Source organism: Monodon monoceros, unplaced genomic scaffold, assembly GCF_005190385.1.
Source record: "Monodon monoceros isolate NGI ecotype Baffin Bay Population unplaced genomic scaffold, NGI_Narwhal_1 Super_Scaffold_6, whole genome shotgun sequence".
Classification (NCBI taxonomy): Eukaryota; Metazoa; Chordata; class Mammalia; order Artiodactyla; family Monodontidae; genus Monodon; species Monodon monoceros.
The window spans coordinates 43118391-43143212 of NW_021703783.1; the positions used below are offsets into that span (position 1 = coordinate 43118391).

At 55.8% G+C, this 24822-nt stretch overlaps 1 protein-coding gene across 2 annotated transcripts in view; it reads left to right on the forward strand.

The window, feature by feature from the left end:
* The first annotated feature begins 832 nt into the window (after positions 1-832).
* LRP1 (LDL receptor related protein 1) overlaps positions 833-24822 on the forward strand; it is a 78972-nt gene continuing 54982 nt past the window's right edge. The window contains exons 1-6 of one of the 2 annotated variants that reach the window (XM_029206206.1): positions 833-1361; positions 9609-9731; positions 12284-12421; positions 14491-14610; positions 16136-16264; positions 16385-16648. In XM_029206206.1, the coding sequence (XP_029062039.1) occupies positions 1295-1361; positions 9609-9731; positions 12284-12421; positions 14491-14610; positions 16136-16264; positions 16385-16648 (841 nt within the window). In that variant the 5' untranslated portion in view covers positions 833-1294. The remainder of the gene's footprint in view (positions 1362-9608; positions 9732-12283; positions 12422-14490; positions 14611-16135; positions 16265-16384; positions 16649-24822) is intronic. The other variant, XR_003791197.1, reaches the window with a different exon arrangement.

Here is a 24822-nt window from a genome sequence, read left to right on the forward strand (position 1 = left end):
AAACCCCGACTTGGTGGGAAGCCAGTCAGAAGGTATAAAAAAACAAAACACCAAACAAAAAAATAAATGAGCCCCGACCTCTTGGGGCGAAGGTGGGTGGAACTTACTTAACCCCACCCGCTGGTGACTCACCTCCCTCCAAACCAGGGCCTGCCCCTCCCGGTGCCAGGCAAGCAGGGCGGGGCGGGCACTAAGGTGGGCTCCATCCCCAAGCCCTAGGCGGGCGGACAAGCTCCGGCGTGTCCCGGCGGGTGTCCCTGTTTACTCCAAGTCCGGGAGCGAGGTTGGGGCAGGCCGTCTCGGCCCCTCCCCCACCCCGCCCCCCTCCGCCGCAGGCCCCAATCCCCGTCCAGGTTTTACAAAGTCTCCAAATCAAAGCTCAGCTTCTCCCCGCATCTTCCCCGCGGACTGGCAGCCCCCGACCCCACCCCAGTCATGGGAAGGCACAGTCAGGGTTCCCCCAGGAGATCAGGCCTCGGTCCAGACCTCCCGGTCTTGGATCCGCAGACGGGGCCTGAAATTCTAGGGCAAGACACCGAGTTTCAAAGAAAAGCCCTCAACCCCCCCTGCCCAACCCCCCTCGCCCCTTCAGCTCCCGAGCGCAAGGGAGAAAGGCCCAGTCACGGGAATGGGCGCTCCAGGCCCAAAGCCAGCCAGCGGGACCCCGGGAACCCCCCGCTCTCGGACCGGTAGCCAGAGATCCAGATCTGGTCGCCGCTCTGACTCCCCCTCCCCAGGGCAGCGCGCCAAATCGGCGCATGCGCACTCACAGGATTGCCGCGTAGCTCTTTCTCCCCCCCCCGCCCGCCCCGCGGCACCTCAGTCCGGGGAACAGTGGTGCGAGCTCCAGGCCCGTGCACTGAGGAGGCGGAAACGAGGGGAGACCCCATAGCTCCATCAGGCCCCTTCCGAAGGCTCCCCCACCCGGTCCACGCCCCCCACTCCCCCACCCCGCCTCCTCCCAATTGTGCATTTTTGCAGCCGGAGGCGGCTCGGAGATGGGGCTGTGAGCTTCGCCCGGGAGGGGGAAAAAGAGGAACGAAGAGAAAAGCCGGGGGTGAAGGGTTTGGATTTGGGGGCAGAGGGTGCACCCCCGTCTGCAGGACCTCCCCAAGGGGCTCCGAACTCTACCTCTTCACCCAGACCCCTGGTGAGCTTTGCTGAAGGATAGGATAAGAATAGAGGAGAAGGGAGGAAGGAGGAAAAGGGGGGACCCCCCAATTGGGGGGGGCGGCGACGGCGAAAAGTAACAGGACCAGAGGGCAGGGGGCTGCTGCTTGCATCAGCCCACACCATGCTGACCCCGCCGCTGCTGCTGTTGCTGCCCCTGCTCTCAGCTCTGGTCGCGGCCGCTGTCGATGGTGAGTGAGATTCCGCGGCCCCCTTGGACCCCTGGGGACACCCACTCCCCAGCCCCCACTCCTGCGTTCGGATGGGAAAGGGAGACGCGGGAGGGGGTGCCTTTTGTTATCCCAGTCCAGCTGACACAGCAGCGGCCTGACTGGGGGTGGGGATGGGGGTCCAATTTGGAGGATAGGGGCCCCGGGCAAATGATGCTTCTGGGACCCCCCCAGCCCAAACAAAGACCAGAGGCCTGGGAAGGGAGAGGAGGGATCCCCTTTTTTCTGATCCTGACATCTAGAGGCCTTCTTTTCCTATCTCTGGTGGGGGAGGGCCTCTGCCTCCCCTACATCCTCCACCCCCCCACACAACACATCTGAATTGTAAAGGAATCCGGATTTGCTGTTTACTGGCTGCAAAAGGGGGCGGGGGTCCTTTTGCAGTGGCCTCTGCATCTGGAAGGGTAGCCGGGTCAGGGGTGCCCCGCTGGGCAGAGGGCAGGCAGGACAGGGGGGATGGCTGTGGTGGGGAGAGAGAGGGCCACGGGAGGGCCCCCTGCTTGGGTGTGGAATCTGGGCCCTTGGAGACTGGGCTTGAAGGCCTGGGTCCAGGATCCAGCGGGCTGACAGCCTGGGTTCCGAAATGAGCACTTCCCCCTCTCAGGGCCTCTGTCAGTAGCCTGGAAAGGGCTGTGTTGGGGGGTGTAGAGGGTGGGGGAAGGCGAAGCTATATGACTTTGAATTTTCCTTCTTAATTCCTGGGAGCTTTGAGATGAAAAACGTTAGATGTCATCATTGGGGAAGGGGACTGGAGAATGGCCTGGAATGCTGAGGTGGGAGGGTGGAGGAAGGCTTCTTTCTCCCTGACTTCTGGTCTGATCACAGTTTGTACTGGAAGGAGAGTTGGAGGCTGGATGGGGTTATGGCTATGCCCCCACCCCCTAATTCCCTGCTCCTTTGGTAGATGTGTTTATTTCTCTCCAGCATTTCCCCTCCTCCCCTCATACGCACACACTTTGTAGACTGCAGTTAGGTTTGGGCTAGAGCCGTGTCCTTTTGGAGAAATGGGGGGCCCTCTTGCCTTTCTTTAATGTCAGCGATTTTCCCTCTTACTTGTGAGTCACTGGTTCAAGTCTTGCTCAAGCTTTGAGCTGGGGTCATGGGGTTGGGCTGGGCTGGGCCCCTGATTTGGAAGGGGTGGGATCTCATCCCTTCCCGTCATTTTAGTCCTCTCATCCAGAGAAAAATCTGGACCCAATACCATCATGCACCCCTCCTCCATCTTCTAAATTTTGCCAGATTGTGATTGGGAAAGTTTTTCTCTGAAACCAGACTATCTCTCTCTCTCTCTCTCTTCCCCTCCCCACAACTTGCTTCAGTGGGGGGAGGGAGGTTAAGGGGTCAGGAAGTAGCTGTGCCCAGAAAGACAATATATTCAGTAGCTCTCAGTTATGCCGTCTTGGGGACTCTGTCTGCCTACCCCCCATCCCACATCAATTATCTGCCCAAGAGGAGGAAAGAGGCTCTGCTCTGAATACCCTTCAGACCAGCCCTTGCCCATGACTTCCTCAGTTATGCATGTTGTTTCCTCTTGTTCTCAGCCCTGTGAAGTGAGAGGGGAAACTGAGGCAGAGAGATTTGGGTACAGCGACTTCTGGGAGGGATAGAAAAAAATTTTGAGAGAGAGTGACCCATCAAGAGCCCCACGATGGAAGGCAGAGGGAAAAGGGGGGTCTCTGTGGAGAGCAGAAAAAGTCCCCAGCCTGGTCAGGAATGGCCCCAGGGAGCTTCACCCCCAGGGTTCCAAAGTGGTTCTATCTGCCACACCAAGTTGGTGGGTGGTGAGTGGAAGAGGGAGACTGGATGTGTTTTCCTTAATGGTCTCCCACGCTTTTGTAAGTTTCCACCCAGTCCACAGCTGTAACCCCAGCTCAAACCAAACTCTATCCAAAGTCCTGGAGAGAGGACCACTCCCCAAACACCCATACTGTGCTCACCTTAAGAATGGGAATAGTGAATCATCGGTTCTACCCCATTCTGGGGAGTGGGAAAGGGAAACTGCACAGACCTGTAGGGCCAATGTTGTCCAGGACAGCCTACGGATTCCTCTATCCCCACCCCTGCCCTCATGTCTCAGGCCCACAGACACGGAACTTTCTCCTTCGTTTTCTGGAGAAGGACACGTCCTGGCTCCAGCTTACCTGACTCAATGTCTAACCTTCCTTTCTGCTGCTATCACAGACCTTGCTGCTTTCCCTCCAGGGGAGCAGCCCTAGGGTCCTTCTCCACCATTTCTGCCTTCTCTGCTATGCCTGAACCCAATCCCCAGGGTCCCCTTCTCTTTGGGGAGCAATGTCACTCCCTGCTAGTAGACAGAATTGAGTATACTTGCTACCTGGGAGGATGGAGAAACAGATGGAATGGGGAATGGGAAGAGGAGTTATTGAGGTTCCTGCTGAGATTAGGAACATTTTGTAGTGGAGAGGGCTGGCTGCCTCCCTCTCTCCTACCCGTCTCCACGTACCCCCTCGAGCCAGTGTATTACCATTTATCAGACAAGCTGGACAGTTAAGTGAGTTATGAGACTGAGTTGTTTGCCTTCTGGCTCTCTGAGAGATGGTTCCAAACTCCTTTCTCCCCTGGTCAGACTCAGATCTTGGACATCTCCCCTCACCCTCATCTTTCAAACCAGGGATGTGTGGGATGTTGATTTGGGGATGGAGGGATATTTTGATGTTTGAGGCTGCTTCTCAAGACTTCCTTTTCTCCTAATCTTGCTCCCCCTTCCTCCATTTTCTCTATATTTTTTTGCCCCCAACCACTCCCCATCACTGGGCCTCTTAAGGATGTCAGCAGGGGCTCTGGCCAGAGCCAGATCCTGTCCACATCCCCGGAACTTTACAAAACTCCTTCCTTACCTTTGGGAAGCCCTTCCTTACCTTTGGGAAGCCCTTCCTTACCAAGTCTAACTTTCTTTCCTCTTGCTGTAGTCTCAGCCTTTGCATACCAAAACCCCAAACCTAAGGCTTATTCCCCTCAGTAGTTTCCTCTCAGGGCACCGCCCTCCTCCCCAACCCTCTATGAACTCTCCAGCATTCAAGTCCTCCAACTCCGGATGGGGGCTCCTCGCCCTTTGGGAATCTGAGTGCAGTTGAGTGGGACCATGCAAGCTGTCCCTGACCTGGTGGAGCTGGGTGCTGGGTGTGGGTGTTTGAAGAACCTAGACCCATGCCCCTGTGTTCAGTCCCAGATTTCAGCCTGGTTAGCAGGATCCTGCATTGTTTGGAGAAGGAAGCAGTTGGCTCCAGATTGCTTCCGGTGCGGTGGCCCCAGGCCCCAGTGTAAAACCTCCCTGAGAAAGAGGTGAGGGACAGTGAGGGGGGGTATTTATCCCTCTTGCACCCCCAGGGAAAATGAGAATCTCCTGGAGGCCTTGGCTTCCCTGTTGAAGAGCTTCAGTCTTCCTTCCTCCCACCCTCCCAATTCTGTGGGAGGCAGCGGCCCCTATTCTGAGTCTCCCTTGGGTCAGGCACTGCTAGGGCAGAGACTCTCTTTGTCCAAGTCAAGGTATATGCTTCCCCACCCTGAGTCTCAGGGATGTTATTCTCCGGGGTCATCCCAAGACAACTGTGTCGTTGTCTTGGCAACCTCTCGGCTGAGACCCCTTCCCTGGTTTTTGCCTCTGTCTGTGTATCATTGGTGTGTGCTCTCTTGGCCTCAAAGAACCTCTGTCTCTCATCCTCTCATCTCTCTTACCTCATCCTTTGTGACATTCTTTGTCCTGTCTCTCTCAGTCTCTGTATCTTGCTTTGTCTCTGTCTGTCTCCATCCACCTCCATCCAGGCCTCTTGGTATCTTGAAAGCTACCTGGGAGCAGAAGTCTCTCCTGGGCTTTCCCACGTGCTCGCCATTTTGGAGTTATTCTTCCCCTCCCAGGCCAAGCTTGGAGTATCCAGTTCGGCAGTGAAAGTTCTCCCTCCACTTTCCTCCAAGTTCCTCTCTCTTCTTCCCCCTCCACTAATTTTGGAGAGAATGTTTCTGGAAGAAGGGAACTTGATACCCTTTGTGGGTTGAGTAAGAGAGGGAGTGCCGATAATTCAGAAAGGAGGAGGGAGGTTAGACTTCTGGCAGAACTTCCTCATAACCTGAGAACTGGAGAAAGTTGTGAGGAATGGGTCAGGAGCTTAGAGCTTTTCCTTCTGCAGCGCATAAGCTGTGTGTGTGTGTTGGGGGGTAGGTGGGAAGGCCTTCTAAAGGCCTGGTGAGAGATATGCTGACCTCTGGAGACATTCAAAGGGTCTGATTTTACTTGTGGGGAAAGGAAAAGATGGTGGGGAGGTCAGGCTAATGTCCTGCTGAGTCAATATTGACTCAGGATGGAGGGGGAGACCCTTCCCCTCCCCCAGCAGCCCAAGCCATCCTGTCTGTCTGTCCAGGCCGCAAAGCAGAGGCCCAGACTCAGGAATGACAAAAATGTGTCTGAGCCTCGTTGAGCTGCGGGGAAGGAGCCACCGGGTAACACCCAAAATACATAAAATTCAGTGAAAAGCTCTTGGTTAGGGTCTGGGAGGCCCCTGCTGTCCCACCCCCATATGTTTGAAAGTTTAGATTCCTGCAGGCTCTGTCCCCCACCCCTTGGCCACCCCCTGGCTCCTCTGTTCCCTTAGATATATCATGTGGCTCCTTTCAGAAAACATCCCCTGATACACAGCCTATCTCTCCATCTGCTGTGTCTGCTCTTGAAAAGGGTCTCAGGGGTCTCTTTCATGCTTACCCTGTCTCAGGTCTCCTGGGTCTTTAGGAAATCTCACCATCTCTCTTCCTCTCCATCTCTGCTCCCAAGGGGATCAACAGATGGGTCCCCTTCTCTGGAGAAGACTCCCTCAGGGCTGTACTTCCCTGTCACTCTCTCTACTCTGGTCAGGCCCTCTCACCGCCCTTCCCCACCCTGCCCCCAAGGTCCCAGAATGGGACAGGATGACAGCCAAGGCTTAAGCAGGGCAGTGGGGTCCGTGTTGTGTCTGGATGCACACCCAATCCTACACCTCCTGTTCTGGCTCCATCTTGGTGGCCCTGGGGGCCATGGCTGGGCTGGGTGCCTGGGTTTGAGGGGGGGCAGGGGTGTTGGCCAGAGTTAGCATGGCGGTCACATTCATCTCTGGGCAAAGCTGAGAACAGACGGCCCCTGTGTCCTGGCGTTCTCTCTGCAACCTCGCTCGCTCTCCCTCCGTAGTCCTCTCCTTCTTCTCCCTTCTCTCTTCCCTCTTCTGTCCCGTTCTTGTCCCTTTCCGTCTTCTCCACCTTCTCCCCTCCTCTCTGAGGAGCCCTGAAGGCCACTGCCACCTCCTGTAATCCCTGTCCCCACTCCCAGCGCCAGAGGACCCTGCCGTTTCCCTTCTTCATCCTTCTTCATGTGGCTCCATCATCGTGGCCAGTGAGGAACTGCTGGTTCAGTCACTAATCGCTCTGTACCTCAGTTCCCTCATCTGTATGATGGGGATTGCAACAGTACCCATGTCACAGGGTTTGAGGATCCAAATGAGTTAATGTGTACAAAGTGTTTCAGCTCAGTGGCTGACACAGAGTGACCATGTTGAAAAATGTTAGTTCATATCCTTATAAAGCCCCAAGTCTCATGAGGCGCAGGAGGCAGGGGAGGCCACTAGTTACTCCTGAACTTAGGGCCGTGTTGTTCCCTCATCTAAGGCCACAGAGGTGGGTTTCCTGGGTGCTGGCATCAGAAGCGGAAGGCGCAGCTGAGGGCAGTGGGGTTGGCTGCTGGCTCTAAGCAGATTACAAGTTTCCTACCCCACCGCACTGCAGCTCCCTCTGCCTCCAAGTGAGGCTTCCCTTGGTTGTGTAGACTGCCCCGAAGTAGGTTATTTGTTTCTTTCCTCCCCTCTTCCCCCTGAAGGAAATCACAGACAGGCCTCAGCCTTCACACTTGAGATTCCTAGGGCTTTCTCCACCATCCCTGATGGAAAGGAAGTTCTTTCACATCTCTCGAGATCCTTGTGCTGCCCTGACCTGTGGGAGACGTGCACCTCCAGTCCCCCTGCCCCAGCCCAAAGGGATGCTGCTGTGGGACAGGGGCCCTGAGCGCTCCTCTTCCTTTCACTCCCATCCCCCGCTCCCTTCCCTCTGCGAGAGCACATCTGGTTTGTGAATCTCTCTCATTCCAGCTTTCGGAGTTTGCCAGCTGCTGTTTCCTCTGTCGAGTTCAGGCCAAAAATGGGGGTGGGGGACAGCGCGGGGGACAAAGTGAGGGCCAAAGGAGGAGGGGATCATGGCTGGGACTCGGAATGGAGGGGAGATTGGAGTGACCAACCGGTGACCTCAGGCCTGGGCTGTGAGTTCTACCCTGGGGAGGAGAGGGGGCGTGGACTAAAAGTCCAGGTGGAGGCAGGGGTGGCATGGGGGCCTTTCTGGGCTCCAAACAGCCCATCTGCCTCTGAGTCCCCTTCCAGCCCCCTCTACCCGCCCCGCCACCAGCCGGTCTCGGCTGGCCAGGGGAAGAGGACCGTTCTCTGGCATGCTAACTAGGCTGGCGGGCTGTTTCCCCGGGAAGACCTCACAGCTGGCCCAGTGGGGCAATGAACTCAGCATTATCCACCTCCTCAAGGGGCCTTTATTCCCTGCTCAGGGTGGGGGGGGGGGGAGGGGGACCCCGGGGCCGCGGGCCTAGCCAGGCCATCCTTGATGTGTTTCCTGAACTCGGCTCTCATCCTGGCCAGGGGCCTGAGTGCTGTCCCCTCTGCCAGAGATGGGGGTTAGGGAGGGAGGACGTCTTCTCAGTGTGGCTCCCCTCACACTCCATCCCTCCCTGCTCAGAGCCCTGACATACTTTCCTTCTGCTCTGTCCCAGCCCTGAGCTCACTCTGCCCTGCCGTCTTCCCAGGGTGCTGTGGCTCCTGAGGGGCCATCTCGCCCCTCCCTGGCACCCCAGTGCCTAGTGCGGTGCCTGGCACAGAGCTGGTTTCCAGTGCACGACAGCCGAAGAGAAATGGGATTGACGCAGACCAAGGAAGAGGCGATGAAGGGCTGGGAGACTGGCTGGGGGTGAAGGAGGGGGGTACTTTTCTTCCCGTGGAGGGCATGGTGACGGGATCGGGAGGAACAACTCCTGAGAGCCTCTCAGTGAGAATGGGGAGACTGGTGTGCACTGGTTGGTTAAAAGCTTAGAGTCAGCTCAACTGGTATGAGTCCTGATTTTGTCACTTGCCTGCTGTGTGAACCCACCTTCTCTGAGGCTTGGTTTCCTCATCTAGGAAATGGTGGTATTAGTAGTACCTACTTTGTCATATTGTGGAGAGGATTAAATGAGATGATACGTGGAAAGAACTAGTGTACCACATTTCCTGGCACATACTGAGGTAACAATGAGGGTTAGCGTTACCGTCTTTAATTCATCCCCGGAGAATGAGGTAAGAGAATGGGGCAGGAGCAGAGGGAAGCTGGTGGGGGTGAGGGTTTAGGGCAAAGAGGTCCCGGATATAGGACCTTAACAGGTCGGCTGGGCTGAAACCAGCTCCTACAGGTCACCCCAGCCATCCCCCTGCCTCAGCTCTCCAACTCTGTCATCCTGGGCAATCTTAGGTGCTTCTTACCTCTGAGGGCATCTGCTGAAAGTCTAACCAGCAAGGGAGGCTGTGTCTTTAGAGAATGCAGGTGGAGGCAGGGCTCCTCTGCTGATGCCATCTCCAAGCCACCACTGTGCCAAGGGCACCCCAGACACACATCCCATCTGGGGGCCTGGTGGTTAAGAGTTGGAGATGGGCAGGATGATGGGTCCCAGGGACCAAAAGTGTCCCAGAGGGCGAAGGAGCAGAGAGGTTAGAAAAGACCAGCTCTGGACCTCTAGTGAGACAGGGAGGAAGATAAAGAGAAAACACGCCAATGGCTAAATGCCCCATCACTCTCAGTCAGCAAAATGGGGTTGCTGGTGTCTGACCAGAGTAACAGAGAACAGCAAGGGCTTTGACCCTGAGGACTGGGGGAGGGCACACCGAACAGGCAGTCTTCGGGACTGAGTGGGGGGCAATAAAACGTGCTCCCTGCATCCTTCCCCTCCCACCGTCGCAGGTACGCGGTGTTCTGGGAGTGAACCCCAGCCACATGCCCACCCCCCCCAACACATGGACCGTGGGTCAGAGTCTGGGCCAGATGGAGACTGATGCTGGGGGAGGAGGAGGCGCCCTAGAGCGCTTAAGGCCATAGAGTTGGCCTGTATCCCTCATTCACACCCCTGTTTTCTTCCCTTGACCCCAGTCCCTAAGACTTGCAGCCCAAAGCAGTTTGCCTGCAGAGACCAGATCACCTGTATCTCAAAGGGCTGGCGCTGTGATGGTGAGAGGGACTGCCCCGACGGATCTGACGAGGCTCCCGAGATTTGTAAGTGCCTTTTCTGGACCCCTCCCCACACCACCGATTTATGCCTCTTCCTTTTGGCCCAGGCAGTTTGGGATGAGGACAGTTGAGCTCTAGTCTGGCGTGGACCTTGCTCTATGATTGTTTGTACATGACACAGCTAAAACTGTCCTCTCCCCCTCTTCAAAGAGCCCGGCACGGTGCTTGGTGTGCTCAGAAATGAGCTCCCTCAGCTGCTATACCCCCAAGCCAGCCAGAGATTGTGTTCTCTGGGCTGACAGATTTCCTGGAAGGAGAGGGCCCAGGCTCCCCTCCCTTCTGGCTCATCCCTCTTCTTCCCACCTCTGAACCTCCTGATCCTTGATGAGTGCCCCCAGGTCTTGCTGGGTCCCCTTCCTGTCCTCAGGCTCCCAGGCCAAAGGCCACTGGCCCCTTGCTAAGTCTCTGTCCCAGAAACCCCGCCCCTGCGCATTTCCCGCCCTCCCCCGCTCCCCCTGCCCTCCGTAAGAGGCACAGCTGTTTAAACTGGGAGACAGGTCCCCACCCAGGCTTTACCCTGCCAGTGGCGGGAGTGGAGGACTTTCTGGCGGGACCCTAGAGTCCTGGGCAGCTGGCAGAGTCTCTCCTCTGCGGGGCTAATCTGGGCTGGGGTCTAGGGGATCCTGCGTTCCTAGGTCTGTCTCCGTTCTCTCTCCGGCTTTATCCTGTCCCAGCCCCATCTCCACACCCTCACCCATAATTATTAGGGGTAATTTTAGGGCCAGAAAGGGAGCGACCAGTTCTGTCTGCCTCACCCTCATACCCTGCCCTGGAGGTGTGGGAGCCAGGGATATTCTGCAAGTGTTTGTACGGGGGGGGTGGCTCAGCCTGGAGCATCTTCTTGTCTGATGCCGTCTTTATGCCCCACATTTCTGACCCCAATGCTTGGCGTTAGGGATAAAGAAAGCCATGCAGAAGGTCCAGATCTGGCTCTTTTTATCCTCCTCCCTTTAATTCGATGTAAACCCCACCTTATACACATCCCCACACTGTCCCCACTCATGCACAGTCCTGGGCCCATCACACCCACGCTGAGTCCCTCCCGGGCACTGACTCACTCCCCTCCACCCTCCCCGACACACACGGACAGAGGCAGATGCTGGCACAGACATGCTCTCACAGCAGCGCAGAGTCAACACTCGGAAATGGGGCTGCAGAGACACAGCCTGCACTCAGACAGATGCTCCCAGACACGCACACACAAACCCAGATTCGCTCCCAAAAGGACATGGAAATGCACATACCAAGGCCAGAAGCACCAGCACATGTGGCTTGTGGGATGTTAGTTCCCCGACCAGGGATTGGATCCAGGGCCATGGATTCACCCTCACTCCACACCACTCTGCTCCACGGTACACACCTCCCTCACCTATGCATGTGGACTCCTACCAGGCACAGGCGGACAGGTGCACTCATACACAGACACTCTCTCACACCCTGTCCAGGCTTGGGAGCCAATGGGCAGTGGTCTGTCTACCAGCCCACCGGTTTAGCCAGCGTCCTAGGTCACCTGGCCTCCTTAGAATCCCCTCAGGAGCTCTGCCCTGCCCTTCCCCCAGCCCATCTTCTTGGGTAACAAAGGAGGTACCAAGACACCATAGTGGGCCACAGCCTTTGACCGTTTCCAAAGCCTTGCATCAGGCAAGCCGCTCTGGGGCTGGGGGTCTGTAACAGTGCATCCAACAGAAATATAATGCAAGCCATGTACACAATTTCGAAATTTTCTAGTTGCCCCATTCAAAAAGGTAAAAATAATCAGGTGAAATTAATTTCAACTTTATTTTACCCAATGTATCCAAACTATTATCATTTCAGTATATTATTTGTTTAAAAGTATTAATGAGATCTTTTGCATTCTTTTTTGTGGCTGTGGTATTAAGTCTTCAAAAGCCAGTGTGCATTTTATTTTATTTATTCATTTATTTGTTTGTTTGTTTGTTTTCAGCCATGCCATGTGGCTTGCGGGATGTTAGTTCCCCGACCAGGGATTGAATCCAGGGCCATGGTAGTGAAAGCACCGAGTCCTAACCACTGGGCCACCAGGGAACTCCCATTGTTTTTTGTTTGTTTTTGCCAGTGTGCATCTTATACTTACAGTTGGAACTAGTCACATTTCAAATGCTCAGTAGCCACGTATGATGCTGCATATTGGGAAGTGCAGTTCTAGAAGACTTGGTCCAGCTCTCAGCTCCAGGCTCTGTGACCTGGGGAGCTATAGGAAGGAGGTGTACTTTGTCTCCTGAGTGTAGAATGTGAGGCATTGGGGTCCACAGCGTGGGGCATTTGGGGAGTGGACTCTTTGCTAAAACCTAGTTCTCCCCTCCACCTGGCGGCTCCCAGGTGTGTAGCTGCTGTTGGGAATGGCATAGGAGAGCTCGAGGTTGAAGAGTCTATCCAGGCCCTAGGCCTCCTGAGATCTAAAAAGTGCAGGTGCCTGTAACCCCAGTCTCAGTTCCCCACCCCCTCCCCCAGTGAACAACTAGGCAGACAGCCTCTGTAGCCAGTGCGGTCATGCTGGCCTTTCCATCTGCCCCCAGGTCCACAGAGTAAGACCCAGCGATGTCAGCCGAACGAGCACAATTGCCTGGGCACCGAGCTGTGTATTCTCATGTCCCGCCTCTGCAACGGGGTCCAGGACTGCACAGATGGGTCGGACGAGGGGCCCCACTGCCGAGGTAAGGGCTCTTCCACCTCTCCTGTCCCAGGTGGATGCAGTGAGTTCTCAGGTGGGCACCTGACAGGTTTGGAGGCCCGCCATCCAAGGACTGTCCTCGCACCTTTGTGGGGGATGAGGCCTTGTCCTGCTCCCCTGTGCCCCGGGCACTTCTCTGTGTGTGCTTGGACATGTCACTACCCCTCTCCAGTCCCCAGTTTCCCACCTGTGAAATGAGAGCTTTATACTAGATCAGCGTTTTTGTACTTTTTATTTCTGTAAACAGCGGGGTCTTTTCTTCAAATCGTTTCTTACATGAGTATGAACAGAGAGGAGCAGGTGCTGTGATTGAAGCTGGGGTCGGGGGGTTCTGGAGTTTTGTCCCCCTGCCTCCACTTCCAGGGCCCCAAAGGCGTCCCCCAGGAAGTGCAGATCTTTGAGGCTCTGTGAAGTTGCTTGATGGGAAAGTCACCCAGGCTGAAGAGGGAACTATGATAGGTCAGACTTCCTTCCCACCTGCAGCTCAGGTCACCAGCTCTGCAGTTCTCCCCCTGGAGGCCCCCATGACCCAGGGAGAGTCTGGATCCCACGTGAGCAATGGGAGAGATTCTTTGGGGGCAGGGGGGACAGGCAGGGCCTCAGGCCTGTGAGTCAGGGAATGGGGACTTCTCCTACTGCCCTCAAGGTCTGGGCCTGGAGCAGAAGCCTGGCTTTGTGAGTCCCTAGGCAAGCCCCTGGGTGTGGGGCAATCTTCCCTGGGGGGTGGGGACCGTGTCTTGTGCCTGTAACGCGTGTCAGAAAACATCTGCCTGTGGGAAGAGACACATCTGGATCCTGTTCATTGAGGGCAGGGAGTGTGGAGCAAGGGAGTTTGTGGAAGATTTTTATCCTTTCCTTTGGTTGATTCTGCATGTTTTTCTCTGAAGCTCCTGGAATGGGATGCAGAGTGTGGGCCTAGGGGCTGACTTCAATTACCAAGCACGTCCCATCTTATCGGATGGCGTGTGTTCAAGCTTGCTTGATTTTGTATACCTGGTCAGTATCAAAAACAACCAAGAACCTCGAAAACCTAGGGTTTGGACTTCCTTCTCTGATATTACAGAAGTTGGACCTCATCATCCTCCCACCCCATATCCAGAAGAGAAACTCTTTTCCAGATTTTCCGGAACAAACACTATTTCCCCCCTGTGTTGGGGGGAGGCTGGACAGGGCAGCACACTCGGGCTCTCGGGCAGAGATGGGAAGGAGAAGGAAGAACCGGGGCCCGGCCCCCGATCCTAGCTCCTCCTGGCAGGCTTAGTGCCTCTAAACGTCTTAGCATCTCAGGCAGTGCTCTCTCCTAGGTGGGAGGGGGGGAGCAGGGGTGTGAGGCAGCTGGACAAAGGGGTCTTTGTGGCCAGGCCGCCTGGCCTCATGCAAGACCATTAATTGGGTCGCTGGTCTGGGGGGGCAGCTGCTCTCCCACCTCTTCCCCCTCCTGTCTCATTCCCTTCTGTCTCCCCTGTGGAAGTGGGTCAGTGGCAGGAGGAAGATTAGAGAAGGATCCCAGGGGAGCCAGTTTTGCTCCTCCTCCTATCCTCTACCTGGACCTTGGGCCTTCTCTCTGAGGCCTCTAGGGCTCAAGGGATGGGTTGCAGGGGTGCTTCTAGACAAGAGCTAGGGTGCTGCACAGAAAGATTCAATTCCATGCCAGCTCTTCACCCTCAGCCCCAAAGCCAACATTGCAGTCCTCGGGCAGTGCAGGCAAGAGGTATGTGAAGGGGATGAGAATCACTGTCCCCACTTCCTGTTGACGCCAACAAACTACCAGAACCCCTCTCCATGGGGACAGAGGGAGTTCAGAGCAGCCAGAGCAGGGAGATGTGGGTTCTAAATCATAATGGGCTGTGTGACCTTGGACCTATCTTATACCCACCCTTGGTCTCGGTTTCCTGGCTGACACTATATTTTTAGGGTCGATGCTTCGTAAGCCCCTTCATCTCTGACACTGCAGGCAGCAGAAGTGGTTTCTGAAGGGTTGGGGGAAGGTTGCAGTCTGGGTACAGCTGCCAGGTCTGGAGTCCTGAGTATGTGTCACCTGCTCCCACACAGAGCAGCGAGGACAGTGTTCTCATCTGGGCTGCCAGCACCACTGTGTCCCTACACTCAACGGGCCCACCTGCTACTGCAACAACAGCTTTCAACTTCAGGCAGACGGCAAGACCTGCAAAGGTAAGTGTGCCCACCGTGTGTGCTGGAGGTGAGGGGTAGTGGGCCGGGCTGGGGAGGAGAAAGCAGATGGAAGGTGCAAGACAGGAGGCGGGGCTACAGGCTTTACAGCCTCAGGGCATGACTGTGGGCCCTAACTACTTGCTTCCACCAGACTTCTTTCTTTTTGCGGTACGCGGGCCTCTCACTGTTGTGGCCTCTCCCGTTGCGGAGCACAGGCTCCGGACGCGCAGGCTCAGTGGCCATGGCTCAGGGGCCCAGCCGCTCCGCGGCATGTGGGATCTTCCTGGACCAGGGCACGATCCCGCGTCCCCTGCATCGGCAGGCGGACTCTCAACCACTGCGCCACCAGGGAAGCCCTCCACCAGACTTCTTAAAAGTCGTCTTAAAAATTATATGAGTCAGGGACTTCCCTGATGGTCCAGTGGTTAAGACTCCACGCTTCCAGTGCAGGGGGCGTGCATTCGATCCCTGGTCAGGGAGCTGAGATCCCACATGCTGCGTGGTGCAGCCAAAAAAAAAAAAATTATATAGGTCATATGTGAGTTTTCTTGTAAAAAAAAAAAAAATTAAAGCATTATAGATAAAACCAAAGTCCCCTTTGACAAATCCTCTTCAGTTCTGGTCCCTTCCCCATCTCTCTGGAGGTCAACCCTGTTACCAGTTTGCTACTTCTCTGACCAGGCCTTTTTCTGTCCATGTATACATGTACTCATGGAGAATCTAATTGAAAGTACTGTTTATGTGCATGTGATTTTTTTTTTACATAAATATCATACTGTACATATGCTTTTTTCAGTTTTTTCACCCAGTATGTTCTAGAGATTTTTCCATGTTAATATGTAGAGGTCTACCTCATTCTTTTAAAAACCACTGTGATGTATGACTGTTACCACAGTTTACTTGGCCATCTCCCTTTTGATGCATAAGATGTTCCCAGTTTCTTCTGTTACACACAATGCAAACTTTTCTGTTTTAAATTTACCTCCCTGGGGTCGTTGCACAAATGCCACCTTCTCAGTGAGGCCATCCCTACCTCCCTAAAATCCCACCCCCAGCGCCGGCATTCTCTGCCCCCTTTCTCTGCTTAATATTTTTCCATAGCACCAGCCACTTTCCATTGCACTAGTTCCTCTAACATGCCGTTTACCTTTGTGTCATATTATCGTAGGAACAGTATTTCATTTATTATTGGAATTTAAGTTTTATGAGGGCAGCAATTTGAATCTGTTTTATTCACTGATGTATCCCCTGAGCCTAGAACAGTACCTGGCACGTAGTAGGTACTCAAGAAATCTTTTCTGAGCGAATGGATAATATGCACGTGTGTGGATATTTCTCCAGGGTAGATTCCAAGTCTGGATTCTCTAGGTGATAAAGTTTCCACATTTCTTATTGTAATAGATTCTGCCAAACTGTCCTCCGAAGTAGCCGTAGGCTTGGACACATCCCTGGTGGTGTCTGAGGGCACTCCCTTCCCTGCCCTCGGCACGCTGGAAGTGACGGCGCTCTCTCCTTTTCCCGGCAGACTTTGACGAGTGCTCGGTTTATGGCATCTGCAGCCAGCTGTGCACCAACACAGATGGTTCCTTCACGTGCGGCTGCGTGGAAGGGTACCTGCTGCAGCCAGACAACCGCTCCTGCAAGGCCAAGAACGGTAGGTGGGGTCACCTGTGGCCGTACAGCTAGGCGCCCTCAGTGTTGTTCCCTGATGGGGAGTGGCCAGAGAGGTCTCAGGGCCACTTGCTGCATTGACCCTTCTCTCCTCCACCTACAGAGCCGGTAGACCGACCCCCTGTGCTGCTGATTGCCAACTCACAGAATATCCTGGCTACATACCTGAGTGGGGCCCAGGTCTCTACCATCACACCCACTAGCACACGGCAGACCACAGCCATGGACTTCAGCTATGCCAACGAGACGGTGTGCTGGGTGCACGTTGGGGACAGTGCTGCCCAGACACAGCTCAAGTGTGCCCGCATGCCGGGCCTGAAGGGCTTCGTGGATGAGCACACCATCAACATCTCCCTCAGCCTGCACCGTGAGTCACCTGTTCCAGCTTGGAGGGCAGGGGAGATGGGCAAGACAGAGCCTGTCCGGGACAGAGTCAGAGGGATATTCGGGGTGACCCCTGTCCGGGGCAGGAGCCTAAACAAAAGCCGCTGACGGAGGCCGAGGCAGGGGCTTCACATGATGAAGACACTTGTTTGGAGCCGGGGCAGAGCTGTGGCTGTGCTTCCTCCCCTCTCTCTGAGCTGAGTCTCTGATGGCTCCTGCGTTCCTGGCTCAGGGCAGAGAAGGGCCTCCCAGAAGAAGTGCTCGATGGGGGCAATAACTGGTCAGCCTCCAGAGACCAGGGGCTGTCCCTTTTCAGAGAGAGGAGTGTTGATAAATCCACAGAGGGGCTTTCCCACACAGCGAGAGCCAGAGCAAGGGAAAGAAGAGGCCTGGAACCAGAGGAGCCTGGCTAAGTTGTAGCTGAGGGCAAAGGAGCCGCGGCCAGGCTGGGTCCAATCTCCTCTTCCATTATTTCTCTTGGGGACATCTCCAGAACGGACTCCCTGCTGCAGCATGGCTGTAGGGGTCCTGAGGCTGTTTCTAGGGGGCTTTGTGGCAGGAATGAGCCCAGAGGAGGAGCCGTGAGCGCTGGGGCCACGTGAGCGTTCTCAGATATCCTGGATGTCCCCCTTTGGGGCTCCCTCCCAGGCCATACTTTGCTGTCTCAGAGGTGGCAGATGGGCTGTCACTGGGGATGGGGCCAGGGCATAGATCCACTGCCTGGAGCCGTCCTGCTCATCTCAGATGCTGCTACATAAACAAACAAAACATCTGGCATCATCACATTTCCAGGAAATGCACCACAGGGCTGAGGGGGGAGGTCTGGCCTATGGTTGATCTCTCCCGCAGGAGAGAGGGTAACTTGATCTGTGACCTTGAGTAAACCAGAACTCCCTGTCTCTGCTTTGATTTCCTAATCTGCATAATGGGTTTGAGCCTGTCTGGGGAGATCAGATAAATTGCAGAGAAAGCCAGAAGTAACTAGAGGCCAGTGCACACAAGGTTTAGGATGGTAAACCTGGGTCCTGTCTAGAAGATCTTGAAGTTCCTTCTCTGGGTCCCCATGTGATGATCCCCACAGAAGACCAAAATCCCAGGAGGACACAAGGGCTTAGTTTTTGAGGGAGCAGGGGTTCCTCCAAGAGCCCTCGCCCTCTTGCAGCCCCATTGTGTGGTCCACACCTCAGCTGCGGCCCTTCCACAGCATCCCAATAGCTGTTGGTGACCAGGGCTCACCTGTGATAGACCTGTCCTCCTTGGAGTGCTGGGCTGGGGGCTGCTACGCCTGGTCGGCTGAGCTCTTGAGGGGCGGGCAGTCGTGGTAGGTAGGGTAGTATTAGGGTGAGACCCCATGAGACAGCTGCCCTCTCCCTGTTCCTTGTTGACGGTCCCACCCAACAGGCTGTCTGGGCAAACAGCTCCAGCAGTTCCCTCCCTGGCCCTGCCTCAGGGCGGCCAATGGGCTGATGAGCTTGTGGATAGGTGGCTGGCAGGGGTGCCCTGATGGGAACATTTTTTGTTCTGGCCTGGCCCCTCTCCTGCCTTTCTCCCCAGGAGAAGCAGGAAATAACCTCAGGTGGGTGCCCCTCCTTTGGCAAACAGAGCCTTGCCTTCAAAGTCTGCTAGATTCGTTGGGCCCCTCTGGGGCAGAGTCCAGGAGGCCAGAAGAGACCGGAAGGTTCTGGGGAGAAATGCTGCTGGGGCAAATGAATGGGTTCCTCTTGCCCCAGCCTCTGTCCCTTCCTCCTGCCCTACCCCCACCCCATGCCCCATGCCGCCTGAATGTCTGGCTGTCACCCTGAGGATGGTTGTTTTGCTCTCATCCCACAAACTAATTATGGGCCCTGAGCTGAGGATGTCAGAAGTGTCTCTCCCCAGCACCCTCCCCCCGCCCCCAGTTCATCCCCCTTCCCAGGAGAGGCTGATGGCCTGCCCTGGTGTGCAGCGTGGCTGGTCCCAGGCACTCACCTGGGCAGTGGGCTGCTGGCCTGTAATTAGCTCCCCCAGGGGCAGGAATAAGAAAGGCTGCTGCTTTCTCCTGCTTTCTCTCTGCCCTCTGGGGGAGCCCTCCCTGCAATCGTGCCATTCTTGGCTGACCCTGACCTCCTTCGGACCCCTGGCCTGAGCCCCATGCCGGGGTGGGGGGGGTTGGCGGGGGGAGTCTGACAAGGGAGAGGTGCTGGAGCCCAGAGCCCAGAGGCTGAGAAGCCCGCCTGCTGGTGTGGGAAGAAGGGGGAGCCTGCCCTGGAGAAAACTCTGGAAACAGAAATAGAATAGAAAGAAGGAAGGAGGCCAGGAAGTGAGCCTGTTTCACATGGGTCCTTGGGCGTTTGTGAGCCAGGCCTGCTCTGACTCCTGAGCCCTTGGAGGGCCCCTCCCAGGCCCCACAGTGGTTGGTGCGGCTTCATGACTGGCTCCGTGGAATAGGCTTAGGGCCGAAGTCCGGCCTTTTCCTGTCTGAGCCCAGCTCCTTCCCCCTGTTTCTACTCAAGAGTGGGGAGAGACCTACTGACCGCATCCTCACTCGTTCTGACAGGTGTGTGTGCGTGTGCGTGCGTGCGTGCCTGCGTGTGTGTGTGTGTGTGTCTGCGTGTGTGTGTGTGTGTGTGTTCATCCCTTAACAGGCTGGGCTGCCAGCGCTTCCTCCCCCAGCCTGTGTCTTGCATTGGCCTGGGTTGGAGGGTGGGTCTTAGAAATCAGTCCTCATCTCTTCTCCTCCCTCCTGGGATGTAATTCCACGGTCCATCCTCCCCTCTGCCGCTGCCCCAGCAGGACGGGGATGTCTCTGAGGACTCTGATCCCATGACTAGAGAACATGATGGGGTGAGCCAGGAGACCCTCAGGGAAGACCGTGTCCCACCCCTCAGGGTTTACTACTGCCTTTCCCAAAGCCGGAGTGCCTTGATTTTTAGGTCGTGTATGGATGTGCGTTTTTATTGTTACAGTCATGTTTTTATGTAATGCCCGTTAGAAACTCCTACAACCAGCACATCAAACCTACGGCTTCATAGGTTGTTCAGGATGCAGCAAAATAAGAAAAGTGAGTTGATGTAAAGAAACGGCAGAGCAGGCTGTGCATAAACATGGGAAGCATTTTGAAAGTGACAGACAAAAGACTGAAGTTCTGGAAACCGAGGCCCAGAGGGGTCGACAGGCCTGGCCTGCCCACCCTACCCCCCACTTCTGACCACCCTCTCAAGGAACCTCAGGCCCTGTCCAGCCCCCTGCAGGGCCGCCCCTGGGCAGGGCTGGGGGTCAAGTCTGCTTGACCCCCAGCCCAGCCCGGCCCTGCATTGTCTAGGCTTCACTCCTCTGACCTGTCCTCCCTGAGCTTTGAGGATGTTTCTGCTGTAGAAAGAAAGAGCACAGACTGCAGGAGCGGGGCCCTGGGAAGATGTGTGTGTGTGGTGAGGGGAGGTTCTGAGGTTGCAGATAGAGGCCTTGAAGGACATAAGGTTTGCTGAAGTCACTTCATTCGGGGCTGTGTATGAGGGAATGCTCTGGAGGGGCCCTTGGGGGTCCTAGGGTTTCTTCTCTGTACCATGCTGCATGGGGAAGGAGGAGATTGGAGGGGAGGCCCAGAAAAGTCCTCCTAGGCTGCAAGGTTGCGAAATGGGTCCCCAAGTCCAGCTGGCCAGCTTCACTTTTCCCTCCCTCTCGTGTGTGTGTGTGTGTGTGTGTGTGTGTGTGTGTGCGCGCGTGTGTGTGTTTAAAATCACAACAGGAAATAGGGCAGTGATTTGTCTAGAGAAGGGGCACAGAAAGAGAGAATATCTCCTCTGATTCTGATGAACTGGCTTCCCTGCTGGAAGGGGAGCCACGCTCCCACTGAGCTGGGCACCCAAGGCCCTCTCAGCCCCCACCCCAGCCTACAGAACACTTCCAGTGTCACAGATGAAAACTGGCCACCTGCTTCTTTGGCCTTTCCACCCATTGGGTGTCAGAATATTGGGGGGCTCTCGCCAGCCTGCTCTTGGCCTTGGGCCCCCCGCATTCTGGTGCTTTTGCTTCCCATTCCCATTCCAAGTTTCCTAATCATTTAATGGCCCTTCTCTCCTCTTCCTGGCCAGGCCAGCCCTGTGTCTCCCGGCACAGCTCCAGCCCAGTCCTCTCCTCCCCCGCTGTCTCCTTGAAGTTGCCTCTCCACCCAGCCTGCGCCCAACAACCCCCTCCCTGTTTTCAAGCCAAAGGAAGTAACTTAAGCAAGAGAGATGTGTTTTAGAGCCCAGCAAGAATTTCTCAATAGTGGGAAGACCCTTGTTCTGATTCTGAATCAGAGTTGCAGAGTCCACGCATCCCATCCCCGGGACTCAGGACTGAGAGCCTGTGTGGACCTGGGCCACTCAGGGGAGGGGAGCGGGGCTGGAAGTACAAGCGGGGCAGGAAGGGAGCCCAGGGACAGAGCTGACCCAGTGTGGCTGATCCCCGGACCTGCTGGTGGAACAAGAAGAGCTGAAATCAGGACCCAGCACGAAACAGGAGTGTGAGCACATGCCATTTAGCAAAACTTCTGCCAGGCCTGCCCGGTGGTCTCCTCCCTACCTGCAAAGGCCCCGGGCTCCCGAGCATCTCCCCCAGCCCTTGGGTGAGATCCCAGAGTGGCTCTGACAAGCAAGAACGTTGCGTGACAGACGTCTTGTCCCACTGTCTTAGACATCCTCAGGCCAGAAAAGGAGGATCCTGGCAATAGAAGGGAAGGAAAAAATTAAGTCCCAGCTCTAGGACAACAGAGTGAGCACTCAGCATTCACCAAATATTTGTTGAATGAATCAGTACGTGTGTGTCAGGCGCTGGGGACAAAAATGAAGGACCTGCCCTGCCCTCACAATATTTGTAATCAGGTAAGCAGGCCGTGATAAAAGGGGCTTATGGAAGCCTGCAATACAGAAATTTTCCTTCTGAGGGCCTGAACTATCTTGAAGAATAAATAGTAGGTGTCAGCCCCAAACTGCCCACCTGCAGGGCCTACCTTCAGTCAGGAGGCCACAGGGCTCTGGCTGGAGGGACAGATGGAAAAGGGAAGGAAGGATGGGGTTGAGGTGAGGGAGGATCATGCAGTGGTATGAACAACAGCTCCCATTTGTGGAGCGTTTATCATGTGCCAGGCCTCGTGCTAAGTGCTGTTAATGCACCATCCCATCCCAGATCCGCAGACTGAGACTCAGAGACATCAGGTGACTTGCCCATAGTTCCACAGTTGGAAGGTGACAGAACTAGGCTTCACACCCAGGCTGTCAGTGTCTGGAGGCTGTCTGGGCCCAGGGCAGAGTGATGGGAGAGGCAGGGAAGTTTTCTGGAACAAGGGCAAGAACTTGGTGTCTTCACTGGGGATGTAGTTAAGGTGGAAATGGCATTTTCCTTCCTCGCCCAGGGACCTGGTACCCTATTCTGCAATCCTTGGGTGTATGGATGTGTTGGGGGATATTTCCTCAAGGCATAGAGACTCTCCTCCTTCCCCAGAATTATTTTAGGAAGAGTGACTAGAATCCTGCGGCTGAAGTTAGGGTCTTCTTGGGAATGGGCTGGGGCTGTTGTTTTTGGAAAAGCAGCCACCAGTTTAGGGAGACGCCTCTTGAATGACGTGAAGGAGGGCGACGTCGAGGAAAGCTGGAGTGGTGGCAAGTGCCGAGCACTGAGCATCAGCGTTGGGGCACAGGGAGGGCTCAGCAGTTACAAACACACAGCCCAGGTCTATTCTGGGGCCTGGAACTGAAAGTCCTTTGTGATATCACAGGCAGGCTGTGGTCTATCCTCTGTCTTATTACCCTCCCAGCTTCCTGGCCTCCTTCTCTACCCTGGCATCCCTAACCCCTCAGCCTCCAGACCAGCCCCACACTCCTCCCATCACCACACAGCATCCCACCCCTTGGGTTTACAGGATTCTCCCGTCTTCAGGATCTCTGGGGCCTTTGGCCAGAGAGCCCTTGTGGAGGGTGCCGTGAGGTGGATCAGTTCCGAGAAGGCTGGGCCACGAGGGGCCAGCTGCCCTCTGGGTGTGTGGAGACAGAATGTCAGGTCCTGCAGGCCGAAGCCCAGGACTCCAGTTGCCCCCTCCACGCCCCGGGACAGGGGGCAGTGGCCCAGACACTGCCTGCGGGGAGCCCGGGAGGGAAGGTGCCCTCTCCCAATCTGAGCCCGTCTCACTACACTTGCAATGGGAAGATTGGCCAAGCGTGTGTGTGCGTGTGAGTGTGTGCATGTGTGTGAGTGTATGTGGTGGGGTGTGCAGAGGAGTCTGGACTTGAGAAGAGAGGAAGATAATGTGGTGGAGGGGTTGGATAACAAAGGAGTTTTGCTTGCAACTAATAGTCTCCAGCTGCAAAAATACCAAAGGGGAGCCCAGGCCGGGCTGGGGACTCCAGTTCTTGCCAACTCCTCACCGGCCTGCTGAGTGGGGCCCTGCCTGGCCTTTGGGAGGTGGAAGAGGAGACGAGCCAAGGGTAAACATCTGAGAGAAGGACGATCCCTCTGCCTTCCTTCCCAGGCCAGCAGGGAGGCTCGAAGGTCGGCCATCCTGAGGCTGCAGGGGAGGACGTGGAACTGCATCTGGGATGGGGGGGCATCAGATCCCTTCAGGTTTCTTCCTCCTCCCCTCTTGCCGAGGGAGGGTGGATCGGGGAGCAGGGGAAGGGTGTTGCCAGCCTTGGAGCTGGGCAGTGACTCAGGGAAGCCTCAGGAAGTTGGAGGGAAGGACGCAGCTGCCCCAGCTGGTGCTGGGAAAACAGCTTTGAGTGATGAGGTTCGTCTACACGCCAGCATCCCCCAGACCCCCACCGTGCCCACCAAGTAAAGGGCACACAGCCCTGTTTGCCTTTCACCCACCCTGCTGGCTGCCTGGGACTGCGGCAGGGTCCACCCCTCCCCCCCGCGCCCCTCCCCACCCCGGCCCCAGCTTGGGACCTTGGTTTCCTCTGGATGGGGTCCAGCAGCGTTCATTTTCATCTGTTTTCTCTGTGGTCACAGTGTGGGGTAGTTTGCTCGCCTAACCCCTGCGCGGGGCCCTCTTCCTACCCGGCCTGGGATCCACGTGCCCAGGCTGCTCTGCCCCCTCTCTTTGACCTTGTCAGGAGGGGACAGTACTGGGGCTCATAGGAGAGAGTTGCTGGGTTTAGGGACACATCAGCAGTCACAGGGGTAACACCTCATCCTTGTGACCTCTTTCTCCAGGCATCTTGGGGTGGGGTTCAACAGGGGGGACCTGAAGAGGAAACTAGTTTGGTGAGAGTCTCAGACTGGCTTTTTCCCTTCCTCCCTCAGCCTAAGTCCTGTGACTGTGAGTCAGTGTCAGGGCCTGGCCAAGTTCCTTGGGAGCCGTGTTCCTGTTCCCTGTGCCCCCCACCCCTACCCACTGTTAGGAAACAGCCCCTGAATCCCTGTGAGGGAGGGGGGAGGATTAGGGAGGGCTGAGCAGAAAGCCTAGTCATTATACCTGTAGCTGTGTAGGGATTGAATAATCCTTACCAGGTTGAGTGTGGCTAGTGGGGATTTCAGTAAAAAATAAATAAATAAATAAATAAGTTTCAGCCAAAGACAGGTGGTCCAAAGACTCCTTTACCTGCTGAGGAAATTGGTGGAAGTGGAGTGCAAGGCAGGGGTCCCAGGGAGTCATTGTCTTGGAAACTTCCCTGCTTGCAAGAGGTATCACCTCTGATAGTGGTAGTTGGAGGGGGCAGTGGGTGGATGGGAGCCAGTGGGTCCTGGAGAGAAGGAGCCACACCGCCCCCCAGGAGGCCAGCAGGGGTCCCGTCCCCAGACTTCCTGCCTCCTAGACTTCCTGCTGCCCTTGCCCCACCCCTGATCTCTTAGGCCCTTTTTGCCATAGACTGAGTATGGGCACCTGGTCTCCATCCTCTTCCCCCACTCCCACCCTTCTGAAGCTCCCCCTCTTTCTGAGCCATGCCTCAGTTTACCTTCAGAGTCCTTTGATGGCTCTCCTCCTCTGCACTCTCTCCTCCAGCCCTATTTCTTTTTTTTTTTTTTTTTTTTTTTTTTTTTGCGGTACGTGGGCCTCTCACTGTTGTCGCCTCTCCCGTTGCGGAGCACAGGCTCCGGACGCGCAGGCTCAGCGGCCGTGGTTCACGGGCCCAGCCGCTCCGCGGCACGTGGGATCTTCCCGGACCGGGGCACGAACCCGCGTCCCCTGCGTCGGCAGGCGGA